Source organism: Crocodylus siamensis, chromosome 5 (assembly GCF_052110815.1).
Source record: "Crocodylus siamensis isolate JL-2025a chromosome 5, ASM5211081v1, whole genome shotgun sequence".
Classification (NCBI taxonomy): Eukaryota; Metazoa; Chordata; order Crocodylia; family Crocodylidae; genus Crocodylus; species Crocodylus siamensis.
In genome coordinates, this window is record NC_143399.1 from 185,621,522 (window position 1) to 185,634,062 (window position 12,541).

The 12,541-nt window shown below is 42.5% G+C and overlaps 1 protein-coding gene across 9 annotated transcripts in view; it reads left to right on the top strand.

The window, feature by feature from the left end:
* JCAD (junctional cadherin 5 associated) overlaps positions 1–3,039 on the top strand; it is a 94,979-nt gene extending 91,940 nt beyond the window's left edge. For all 9 annotated transcript variants that reach the window (XM_090047495.1, XM_090047504.1, XM_090047502.1 and 6 more), the window contains one exon: positions 2,865–3,039. In XM_090047495.1, the coding sequence (XP_089903621.1) occupies positions 2,865–2,899 (35 nt within the window). In that variant the 3' untranslated portion in view covers positions 2,900–3,039. The remainder of the gene's footprint in view (positions 1–2,864) is intronic.
* Positions 3,040–12,541: the final 9,502 nt, after the last annotated feature.

Sequence of the window (12,541 nt, forward strand, 5' to 3'; positions counted from 1 at the left end):
CCATGTATCACTTAGAGGGCATGCCAGTCTAGCATGCACAATGTACAGGGTGGGAGCTGGTCTGTGGCATGTGCTACATGTGGTGCTCAGGGCTGGTCTGGGGCCTAGAGCTGGGCCAGAGAGCACACTGCTTGCTGGACCCAACTTGCAGGGCTGGTCTGTGGGCCTGATCCATGCAACCTGATAAGTTTGGCTCTACATTATTACTATTGCTTGGCTTCTGGTTTTCTATGCTCGTTCATTAAGTTTTAGAAATAAGGAAAATACTCAAGTCTTTGCCTTTATCTAAAGGTTTCAGAAAACTGCTTATTTCAAAAACAAAGTAGATGTTCACTATAGCTGCTGTTCTTGTTTGTTCCCAAACATGGCACAGTTTAATCATAGGGTTTCCTTGAATGCCTAGGTTTTTCTTCTGTAATTATTAGGTAGCACCACACTTAGACCAGGGTTGTAAAGAAACAAAAAACAGATATATAGGGCATCTATACGTGTGCTCTGGGGTAGGGGTGGGGGGGGCATTTTGATTAGAGCAGCTCACGGGAGCCTCTCTAATCAAAATGCCTGCAGTGTCTTGTATATTCAGTGTCCTGCACTTCAAAATGGTGGGAGGGGCACTTTAGCTAAAGCTTGTTGTACAAGCGTTAGTTGAAGCACACCTGTTACCATTTTGGAACGCAAGGACGCTGAATGAACATGGGCGAAGCTGCCGGCGTGTTCGAGTGGCCGCTCCAGCAGACTTGATTACTGACTCCAATTAGAACGCTTTGGAGCAGGCGTCCCGCACGCGTACAGCCACCCATAATGATGTTCCACTGAGATTTCCCAGCGCAGTTGTAAAGCTGAATCTTTCAGTGTTTGGTACCACATACTACACAGGTAACTCCAAGTTATCCTGTGAGCTGCTCTACTCTCAGAAATAAGTTTCCCTCTGATCCTGTGAACATGGTGATATGATACAGAAATCAGTTCATGCCTTTAAGTATGGCATCCCTCAGTCTGCAAATGGTTAATTCAGACATACTACCATTTCTTCTAATATTGTAAATTGGTTGCAGAGAATAAATGTCCAGGAATTGATAGGCATGTTGTTAACTCAGCTCCTTTTCCTTTTCTCCATCTTCCCTTTTAAGAGCTGGCAATCCACCTTGAAATTCACAAGGACTACTACTTATTAAACCCAGTCAATATATATCTATTTAAAATTCTCCGGTGCATAGAGAGGTAGAGATTAAGTCAACCAGACTTTAAAGGGGTGTTATTTATTTTGCCCCCAGGAAATGAACTGCATGAATTCTAAATAGTACAGCTGACTCTCACGCCCCCGCTGCTCTTTACTAGGATTCAGGCCTTAATCTTCCTTTCATTTCCTGCACCCCTATACTTTAGACTCTTTCTTCTTTGACCTATGCATTCTACTTCAGACTTTGTTTTGTAGGCAAATCAAGTTTCCTGCATCAGCCAGGTCTTCTATGTTTCCTTATGCCCTCCTCTCTTGGGGGTTTTCCTGGAGCAAGAACAGCAACTGAGATTCCATAGAGCCCTGCCATGATTTACAGCTGCAGGGATGTATCAGAGGTGATGTCCTACCACCGGTGTCCTGGTTTCTGCCACAGCTCAGCAGAATATACATGCCTCGCATTTTGAGGTTGTTCCCTTCTGGGTGATATTCTCCTGGAACATAGTGAAGACAGTGCAGAGTTTTGTTCCCTTATAGCTATAAGTGTATTCCCCACAGCTGGATAGTATGCCATCTTCTTTTCACTTGTCAAATCAGCTACAAAGGTTGGAAAATACTTCCCAACATCAGCATCTTCCTACTGAAGAAAACCTCATTTGTATTAGTCACACAGACCTGAAGCCTCAGCTTCCTAGGCTTAGCTTAGCAGAGAAAACTGAGCTTTCTAAAAGAACCTCATGCATATTCTTCCCTACAAGTTCACCCCCACATCTCACGATAAGTCACTATGTAAAAAGACGGCAGACAGGAGAGGGCTTCCAGTCTGATGCCTAGACCAGTGTGAAAATGGCTGAACTATGTTTTTTCTAGGAGAGGGACAGGCTAGTGTCTATCTCTTTATTTCAGTGTAGATCTACTGCAGAGGCTAAAGGGTTCATGACACAGAGGTTCTCATACCCTGGCTGTGCAATTTAATACAATTTCCTATCAAAAGTACCAGTCATTTTTCAGTGAGGCAGTTCCACTGACCCCCTATTGAAGTCACCAACCTTATTCTGCAGCTGTTCTCAGCATTCTCCCTAGGGGCTCTAGCCATGATCCGTGTGGCCTCTGTTCAGGTTGCTGAAGGTTCAGGTAAGCCTTCAAAGAGTAAGTAGCGTGAGTCTATGACCTGATTTTTCAAGCACACTGAACCCCTGCAGATTTCTTGGGAAATGCTGAAAAAACAGGCCCTCAGGGCTTTAAGGAAAATTGTGATTCTAAAATGTGATGGAGTCCACAACCTGTCTGGGTAACCTGTTCCTGTGCTTTACTACCTTCCTCATGACAAAGTTTTTCCCAATATCTAACTTCAGGGACATTACTCCAAAATCATACCAGCATGATGAGATGAGAATGGGGAATTCATTGAGGTCAAGTAGAAATGTGTGGCTTCAGAGCTCTCAGTTTAGCACCAGCACTGAATTCACAGACATGGTATAAAAAGAATAACTACAGGTTGTTAATTATTGAATTTTTACCTGACTTTTCTAAAAAATAGTCTGCATGGGAGGGCTTTTTAAACCTGATTTTAAATTAAGAAAATATTTTCTCATTTCCTTTGCTAGCAGCGTGTAGTAGAGGTTGGTAAATTTCAGAACACACGACTAATAGTTTTTTTTGGTTTTGTTTTTTTTGTTGTCTTCAGATGCATATGATCCCACAAAAGTCGAAAGGGTGTGAGATGACCCAGATGAGAATCAGGAGACTTTTGCTCCACCAAGAATGTTTTGCTGATGTTGCTGTTTTTAACGCTTGGAAACTGCCTCCATTTGGTGTTTATGGTGTATTGATAAAGTCTTTACCATTGCCAGTAGGGACATTAGTTATTCATACAAAACTGTTTTGTGGAGATCACAGAAAAATCTGATTCTTACATTGGGACCATCTGGTTTTTGTATCATTAAGACTTAATGCCTACACTTGGCAAAGTGTTTTCATCTAAACTATGTTTAACAGACTTCAGCTGGGATGGTAAACTGGATGAAGTCAGGCTTCTGAGCTTGTTCCTCTGTGTAAACTTAAATGTGGGAAATTAATACAATGATTTTTAAAAGAATGTGAATTTATAAGCTAAACTTATGAATCTTTGAAGTCTAAATCTTGTTTAACTTGAGAGATCTTTGGCCATAAGACTTGAGTCACGAGTACTGCTGCACTGAGTGGGGAGAAATTTCAGTGAGAATGCAGGACAATGAGAGTGAGTATTGACTGACTGTGAAATCCATTTGGACTTCCAAAGTTTGAAATGACTTTGACTAAATACTTACTGGCCACATGTAAAGAAAATAAAAGCCAAAACCCCAACGCTTATAAAAGTTCAAGACTTTTGTAATACAGTGTAATTGCAGTAGCAGGCAACTGATATTTTGAACCAATGCAAACTATACCACTGGCTGTTTTGCACTCAGTATTATCTATTTTTGTTTCGCTGTTTAGAAATCTTTATATGACAAAATAATAGCTGGTTTAAAATAGCCCATTTTAACAAAGTAACTATATTTCTTGTTACAGAATACTGTCTATTTTTCTACGATGTAAACAATTGCTAAGAGTGGCAAGTATAAAGAAGTATTATTATTATTATTATATTTTAAGAAGAATTATCCTTTTGAGGGAAGATAACCCAAGGAGGGTCCCTTGTATATCTTAATGAGCATTCCATATGACATCATATCCAGTACTGTTACTTTCTTTTGTTGTGAAAGGAGCAATCTATCTATCTACAGGCATATGTATGTATTAGAGGGTTAATTTCTATATCCTTTTCCCTTCAACGGTTGGATAGTTCTTTTTGGAGCAGCTCTTCCGAGAACGCAGCTGAAAGCCGTCTGTGCTGGTGTTGCTGCCATAACATTCCGCTGACTATAGTTACCAAAAAGTGGTTTTGGATCCCTGTCTCCAAGCAGCTCTGATAAAATACCTGGGTTCATTTCTTACATTTTTTTTACATGGTGTGGTTTTGGGTTAGGCTAGTATATGAAAATAAATCAGTCAGGACCAAATTAATCTCTGAAGTCAGTAAACATCACTGGGAGATCAGATGGATTTTAGATCTTTTTGGTGAGACATTCAAATATATGGCTTTTTAAAAATATATTTTGTAGAGTATAAAGCCTCTACATTCTGCTCTTGAAGTAACCGGCACAACACTTGTTGTTGGAAAGCCTTCATGTCAGCTTCTGCATGATTTTTCTTTTTTAAATGCTCTTGTTTGCTAACATTCTTTTGGTGATTTATTTATGTTTCAAGGGTTTCTTTTTCTTTCCTTTTTAGTCTTATAGAACAACCTTATCTCCTAGATGTTTCAGATTCCTGAAATGTTGGGCTTGGGTGGTCTGCAGTTTGGCAAAAACAGAAATATATATATATATATAATGCTTTGGCAGCAGAATTTTTTATCTGTAACACATGGTTCTGTTACACTTGAAATATTTTAAGCTTGTTATATTAAAAGAAAATTCAGTTGTATAATTTATTTTATTGAATCTTGTACACTTTCTCCAGCTATACTCATTAACACTCTGTATCTATAAATCTTACCTATATCGATCCTATTTTTAAACTCAGCCTTCTTTGGTTGTAGATCTCTAATAGGGTGCGTTGTCAACTCCAAACCAACAGCAGCCAAGGTCTGTGTTAGTAAAGGTGACATTCCCTATAGCTCTCTAAGCACAAATTCATGCTCCACTATTAAATGAGCCACTTGATCATTTGATTTCAGCGATACCACCAAATTATAAAGCCTGGGAATAACTTGAAGGTTTCAATTTACATTTCAATTTCTAGAGAATTGTAAATTTTCATCTATTGCCAATCCAACTACATTCAGCTTATGTCTTTATGGGATAATCAATTATTCTGGCAGTTTTGAGGAGGGGGAACAACAGTTTTTACAACACATCTGTTCTATAAATCATAGAAAACAATTAAATACCAAAACATGTAAGCAGCTAAGATCCTAAAGAAACATAAGCAAAAACATTAGAGGTGAAAGTTTATTACCTAAATCTGGAAAATTAACATCTAGAGAGCAAGTTCATGAAGCTTGCTTTATAGCAGTTTGTGACTGGAAGAAGAAATGCTATAAAATACAGTTTGTCTAATAACATTAGTCACTTCCTTTTTCACTAAGACAGCACGTTCAGATCTATATTCTAGGAAAAAGGTGTTGAACTTAGCTTGTGCCCTGGGCAAGATCCAGGTTGCAGGGCTCCCTGTGGGGCAGCTCCATTCCAGGGCATGCAACAGCAACAGCTCTAGCTCCAAGCCAGGGTACACACCAGTGGTGGCGGTGGCAGTGGCACCTGGGCTTCAGCATAGAGCACTTGACAGCCCTAGATTCTGCAGCAAGCCATGCCCCACAACATCCCATGGCCCGCCAATAGCCTGGCAGCCTGGATTTAGTAGCTGTAAAGGACAGACCCAGCTTGCAGGTCTGTCCTATGTTTTACACCCCTCCTCTAGAACATGCAATTTATTAAGAAAATATGGTCCAGTGGTTGTGTGGTACAGGTGTCATTGTTAAGAAAGAATATCTGGGATAGAACCAGAGCTGGCACTTTAAGTGAGTATTTGGCATTTGGCAAAATTTCCTTGGGAGTTAACAATCAGCAACTTTAGATATTTTGGGGAAAATTTTCGTAAGAGCTGAATGGTTAATATAGTTTCCCTCTCAGGCCATTTCTGGTGGGTATGTAAAACTGTTGCTGTACCCTGACAATAACTGGAATTAGTGGTGGTTATTCAGAAAAAAGGACAAGGTTTGAGTGGAGATGGAGAATAAGGGTCTGATTATCCATTGTCTGACACCTTTTATAATCCTTGCACCAGTGCCTCACAAGAGTGTAAAATACTACCAGATCAGAATAGCAGTAGAGAATCAGGGACTGAATCTTCTTCAGTGTAAGTGGCACCTTCAAGTCATGGCTGAAGTACAGTAAATGGAAGAAGCAGAGGAAGCTTATGCTGTTGCCCCACCCCACTGTATCCAGTCCTCAGGTTAACAGGGTAACAGACTTCTCTTGGATGATCAGTCTGGTAGCCTTTGTGATCTTGCCTTTTGCAGGTGTGCTCCAAAAGCATGGAATTACTGCCTACTTGAAAAATAAAGGGGAGACAGTTCTGGTGATTGAGATTAAATTAGGAAACCACCATCTGTTTCCATTTCCCCATCAGTCTTCAGTATGCAAACTCAGTCTGGGGAATTAACAGTGTTCATACCACTCAGTGCACTAACTCCACTTCTAGGGTTCCAGGTAGGGTTGGACCAGAATCCTGGGATACCGTCCTTCTGCCAGAGGACGGCAACCAAGTAGTGAGCTTCTGGTGGTACTTTCTCTATTTCTCTGTGTTGTTTACTCCCCTTGCTAACCACCAGTGAAGGGGAATCGCTCAGACCCCTATCTTGCAGAAGGGGACTAAGTGCAAAGCCTGGATATGCAAATGAAGTCCCAGTGGTGTCAATGGGATTTTCCATAGGCACACAAATACGCCCACAGAGATGCCTGCACAGGGTGGGAATTCATCTGAGCTTTCTATTTTACTTAAAAGATTCTTTACTTTCCTAATACTGACTACACACCTTGCCAGAGGGATGAATTAAAATGAGGAAAGCATGGCCTTGATTAAGGAATGAGCAGAGGCCTGTGCTTAAGTCCCAGTCATGGCTGAATAGAGAAGGATTGCTGAATTGAGCTTTTTGAGAGTGGGAGGGGTCTATTAATAGATAAAACACGATTGAAATACTCAGTGATGTACTTGGGTAAGCACTCACCCAACCATTAAATTAACTCAGAGCAACCTTTCTAGGAGTAAGAAAGCCCACAGTATTTCAAAGTAAAAGTCAAAGTAGATCATATTGGCAGGGTAACTGTTAATTCAGATCATTGTCTCTTATATGCATCCCACCTGGCTCCCTCAGTTTAAACCCAGAGATCAGACAGACAAGTAGTACAAAAGACATTAGATGGAAGTACTTTAGGCATGCAACAATCCTTGAAGAAATTGGTTGTTTAGAGTATGTGTTTAGAATGTTCAAATTATAAAAAAATAGTGTGTCAAGTTTGCGCCTCGTTGAAAATAACCAGCCTGGCAGAATTATTTCTGTATAAATATTTGAATCTAGTAAAATGCTTTTGCTTGTTTAATCTTGCAATCCAATGTTAATATTTAGGGTCAGTGTTCTGTTGCCGTAGAAGTACATACCCCCTGATGAATGATGGTGTTCTAATGCTGAAATTACTTCAGGGATTAGAAAGTTAACTTTTTCTACACATATCATCCATTCAATGGGACTGGGGGAAAGGAGAAAGAAAGAGAGAGAGAGTGCAGGTGGGGAGAAGGTAAACCTTCTTGCATTACTAATTCTGTATAGTAAAGTGTCTTGATTTGGGTCACAGTGTCCCAGATTCAAGATCTCCAGTTTAAACTACTATAACTGGGAACAGAATCTTTTCCTGATGGGATCTATCAGACCAAAATGGTGAACGAAGTAACAAGACAAAATTGTAGGGCAACTGGTATGGAGAGACTTGGTAAACTGTCTATGAACTCATAGGTTCTGCCTTCTAGGGTACCGGTTTTTTTATGGTATGCTCTGCTGCCATTTGACAGTTGGGTCATTATACCATCATCCTTATTTATTGGTGTAAGCCTTACTCACATGAGTAATGACAGTGCTTTCGTTAGGATCAACTGGAAGAGTAAGAATTTAGGAAAACCGTAGACCAGCAGTTCTCAAACATGAGGATATGTGGTAAACATATGAGGCATACAAAAAGGAAGAATGGGAAAACAGAAGAAAGGAAAGTGAAAAAGTAAGTGGAGGACAAGGAAGGAAAAAAAGGAAGCACAATTCTGCAGTATCTTTCAGTTGCTGAAGAGGCTATGATATGGTTGTGGAGGCAAAAGTGTTACTTTTTTAAATCTGTAACTCAGAATCGTAGGGCTACACAGCATTATAGCAAGTTTAAAAGGGTGTGTGACCGAAAGGTATTTGAGACCCACTGCTGCAAGCAGGGGAGAAATTGTTGAAGTCATTGGAACATTTGAGAAAGTTAAATGATTATAATTTTAGTTGTGATTTAATCTAGTGGCATCTCACATGCAAATATTCACCAAAACCCTCATTGCAGGATCTAAATAAAAGCTGTTTCTCATCATCTCTACTGAAAAAAAAAAGTTTGGAGCAGAAAAAGACAAATCTTGCAAAACCCAAATCCACAACATTGCCTCCCACCCAGGCTAAAAATATGTTTGCAACATGTCTTCCAAGGCTGGACTGTACAGGGAGGATGAACATCAGAATTGGCTAACACATTGCAGAGATTAGAAATAAAAATGAAATTGCCCAGCCAGAGAAACCACAATAACATGCAGATTATAAAATAAATGAGGAACTTTCCACCCTAGATGGCAGGAAACAGTCATCTAGCTCATGACTGGCTAAGAAAATAACCAGAACCCAGAAGCTGTTCCTAAACTGGAAGGAAAACAAAAAGATACAAGCTTTACACAGCATGCACATATCTTCTTTCTATTACATACAGCAGCTATTTTTTTCAGGAAGATCTTCAACATATTTTTCTCCATCATCCACAATAAGTCATTCCCATGGATCTCTGCTCTGGGCAGCCCAAGGGATGGGGTTGGGGTGGAGGGGATGGAAGAAGAAAGCAGGTACAGTAAGCAGCTATAGTAAAAAAATTGTGTCATATCACAGGATGAATGTCTTCAAGAACTTCTTTGAAATTTTCTGTACAATGTAAATATCTGGTTTCTGTAAATGGGGGGGACACTGCTGTTTAACAATAAATATTCTCCAAATAAAGGTTTTGCATGAACATGTCAATTTTTACTTTATGTTCTAGGAGGTATTGGGGTATGTCCACTGATGTTTCTGCTGCTTTGGAGGAAAAGAGTGGTACTAAATCTACTACTACTACTGCAGTCCTCTAAAACATACTTATGTGCCATAATGAACTGTGAACCTACCTGTCACTAGAGTATTCACTCTGAGAAATTATTCCCCACACCACAAAATGCTTAATGTCATACTTGCACTAGAATTTAATTTAGGTTGCTGTCATGTGGTTTTTCTAACATATATTTATTCAGTAGCTTTGAGGCCTATAAAAGGGGTCTAGTGGCAGTATAGATAAGGTGTCTTGTGACAGCTCCAGGGATATGAGTTCAAGTCCTGCTCTGCACTCCTGCCAAAAGCTAGCCCTAGCTTCAAATGGTCACTTAGCCCCTGGCTCCCTTATGTGCTGTTGATTAAGAACTGCTGTGCCTTAAACATGCTAGCACACTGGGCTGCCAAGTTTGGATATATTTTTTCCTTTGGAGTCTGTTGCCACATACATGACAAGCTGGTCTTCCTTAACCGTACATGTGCCCTTTACATACTGGCTGAGCCCCAAGCAAGCATGAAAAAATTCTCCCTTTGCTCACCTGCAAACTGACAGCAGCCTCAGTTTAGCTACTGTCCTGACTGACGGCACTTTAGATACCAGTACTTATACATACCGGTACTTAATACATTAACCTACCAAATCCACCTAAGCCTAGAAAATGGTTCCCATTCATTGAACCCTGAGGGAGCTAGCTGTCTCATATAAACATCCTGCATTTTATCAGTGATAAAATCTCTCTTATGCTAGTCAGTGGTGGGCAGCAAGCCCAAAGCCATGGACACAGTTGTAGGGCAGGCACAGCCAGAGAGGTGATCACACTGTAAGCCTTGCACTCTAGTCTGTTGAGCGTTTTCATTGCATTTAGCAATGTTCTGGGCTCTCAGTTCAAAGGGTTTATAAAGTGTTTTCTAGTTCTGCATTAATAGTTATCTAGACTGTATTTACAGATGACAATTCTAATTCAACTCTGTTAGCAATTATTGCCAGAGGTAGAATGGCTCAGGCCATGGTAATGTATTATCCAGAGTCTTTCAATCCAGGTCTTAGGGCATGTGTAGATGAAGCGGGGGTCCTAAATTGAAGTGGTGGGTTTTTAAAAACACCACTTCAATTTAGGGCAAAGTAAACCCCCGTGTCTTGTATACCTGTGTCTTACTTGCCTCTCTGGTAGCGGGGAGGGGAGGGCAAGCTGCCAGTGGGTGGAGTAGTACCCAGGCTGCACTGGGAGAACTGGTGCTTCCCTCTGCAGCAGTGGCGGCTGCACCCCCAGGCAGCACCTGCCAACAGGTACCCAGCTCGGGTGATCCCAGGGGGTGCTGCAGCCACAGAGGGAAAGACCAGGTCCCCATGCAGCTCATGCAGGCACGCAGGCTCCAGGTGTGGCAGGGGGAAAAAAAGATCAGGCTCGCTGCTTTTTTTTTTCCTTTGGTGGAGCCTGCCTTCTCGGACTGCTGTGGCTGCCTACATGGGCTGCCTGTGCATTGCCTGAGCTGCATGGAGCCTGGTGCTTCGCTCCGTGGCTGTAGGACAGCAAACTAAAACTCCTTGGAGGCGTTTTAGTGGGCTGTGCCCCAAAGTCATTTAAGGCACATAACTCTGCAAAATGTGCTACAGTGGCTGGAATTAATGCGCAATACGCCACCAAAGTGTGTAAACACCGACACCATTAAAGCAGTGCAAAAGCATTTAGCCCACTTTCATCAGTCCCATGGGACACCCATGCCCGCTACAGGACAGGGAGGTCCAGGTGGGGGAGATCCCCTGCCCTCCATCAATGCTGACCTCGTGAAGGAACCCCTGGAGAAGCTGGATACCTTCAAGTCAGCCGGCCCTGACAATCTGCACCCCAGGGTACTCAAGGAGCTGGCAAGCGTCATAGCCCAGCCCCTGGCACGGATCTTCGAGAACTCATGGCACTCTGGTGTACTGCCCGAAGACTGGAAGAAGGCAAATGTGGTGCCTATCTTCAAGAAAGGGAGGAAAGTGGATCCGGCTAACTATAGGCCCATCAGCCTGACTTCTATCCTGGGAAAGATCTTAGAAAAGTTTATTAAAGAGATCACCCTTAATGTACTGGCTGAGGCCAGCATCCTAAGGGATAGCCAGCACGGGTTTGTCGCGGGTACGTCTTGCCTGACCAATCACATTTCCTTTTACGACCAGGTGACCTATCACCTGGACAAGGCAGAAGAGATTGATGTCATATATCTTGACTTCAAAACAGCCTTCGATCTGGTATCCCATGATCACCTTTTGGTGAAACTGGCCAATTGTGGCCTTGGGTCCACCATGATCCGCTGGCTGGGAAATTGGCTCTGTGGTCAGACCCAGAGGGTTGTAATTGATGGCAGTCAATCATCATGGTGCCCTGTGACCAGTGGGGTCCCCCAAGGCTCTGTCCTTGGACCCATATTGTTCAACATCTTCATTAATGATGTGGACATTGGAGTCAGGAGTGGACTGGCCAAGTTCACCGATGACACCAAACTTTGGGGCAAAGCATCCACACCAGAAGACAGGCGGGTGATCCAGGCTGACCTGGACAGGCTCAGCAAATGGGCAGATGAGAACCTGATGGTTTTTAACACCGAAAAATGCAAGGTTTTCCACCTTGGGAAGAATAACCTGCAGCACCCTTATAGGCTCGGCAGTGCTACGCTGGCTAGCACTACAGAAGAAAGAGACTTGGGGTTATCATTGACCACAAGATGGACATGAGCCCGCAATGAGATGCTGCGGGTACTAAAGCGACCAAAATGCTGGCTTGCATCCACAGATGCTTCTCAAGCAAATCCTGGGATGTCATTCTCCCCTTGTACTCGGCCTTGGTGAGGCCACAGCTGGAGTACTGCGTCCAGTCTTGGGCCTCACAATTCAAAAAGGATGTGGAGAAGCTTGAGAGAGTCCAGAGGAGAGCCACGTACATGATCAAAGGTCAGGAAAACAGACCTTATGATGACAGGCTGAGAGCCATGGGGCTCTTTGGCCTGGAAAAGTGGAGGCTTAGGGGTGATCTGATGGCCACCTATAAGTTTATCAGGGGTGACCACCAGGATCTGGGGGAACGATTGTTCACCAGAGCGCCCCAAGGGATGACGAGGTCGAACGGTCATAAACTACTGTGAGACCATTTCAGGCTGGACATGAGGAAGAATTTCTTTACTGTCCGAGCCCCCAAGGTCTGGAACAGTCTGCCAGCGGAGGTGGTTCAAGCACCTACATTGAACACCTTCAAGAGCAAATTGGATGCTTATCTTGCTGGGATCCTATGACCCCACCTGACTTCCTGCCCCTGGGGCAGGGGGCTGGACTCGATGATCTTCCGAGGTCCCTTCCAGCCCTAATGTCTATGAAATCTATGAAAGTGTCGTGCACACATGCCCCTCATTTCATCTACACATGCCCTTAG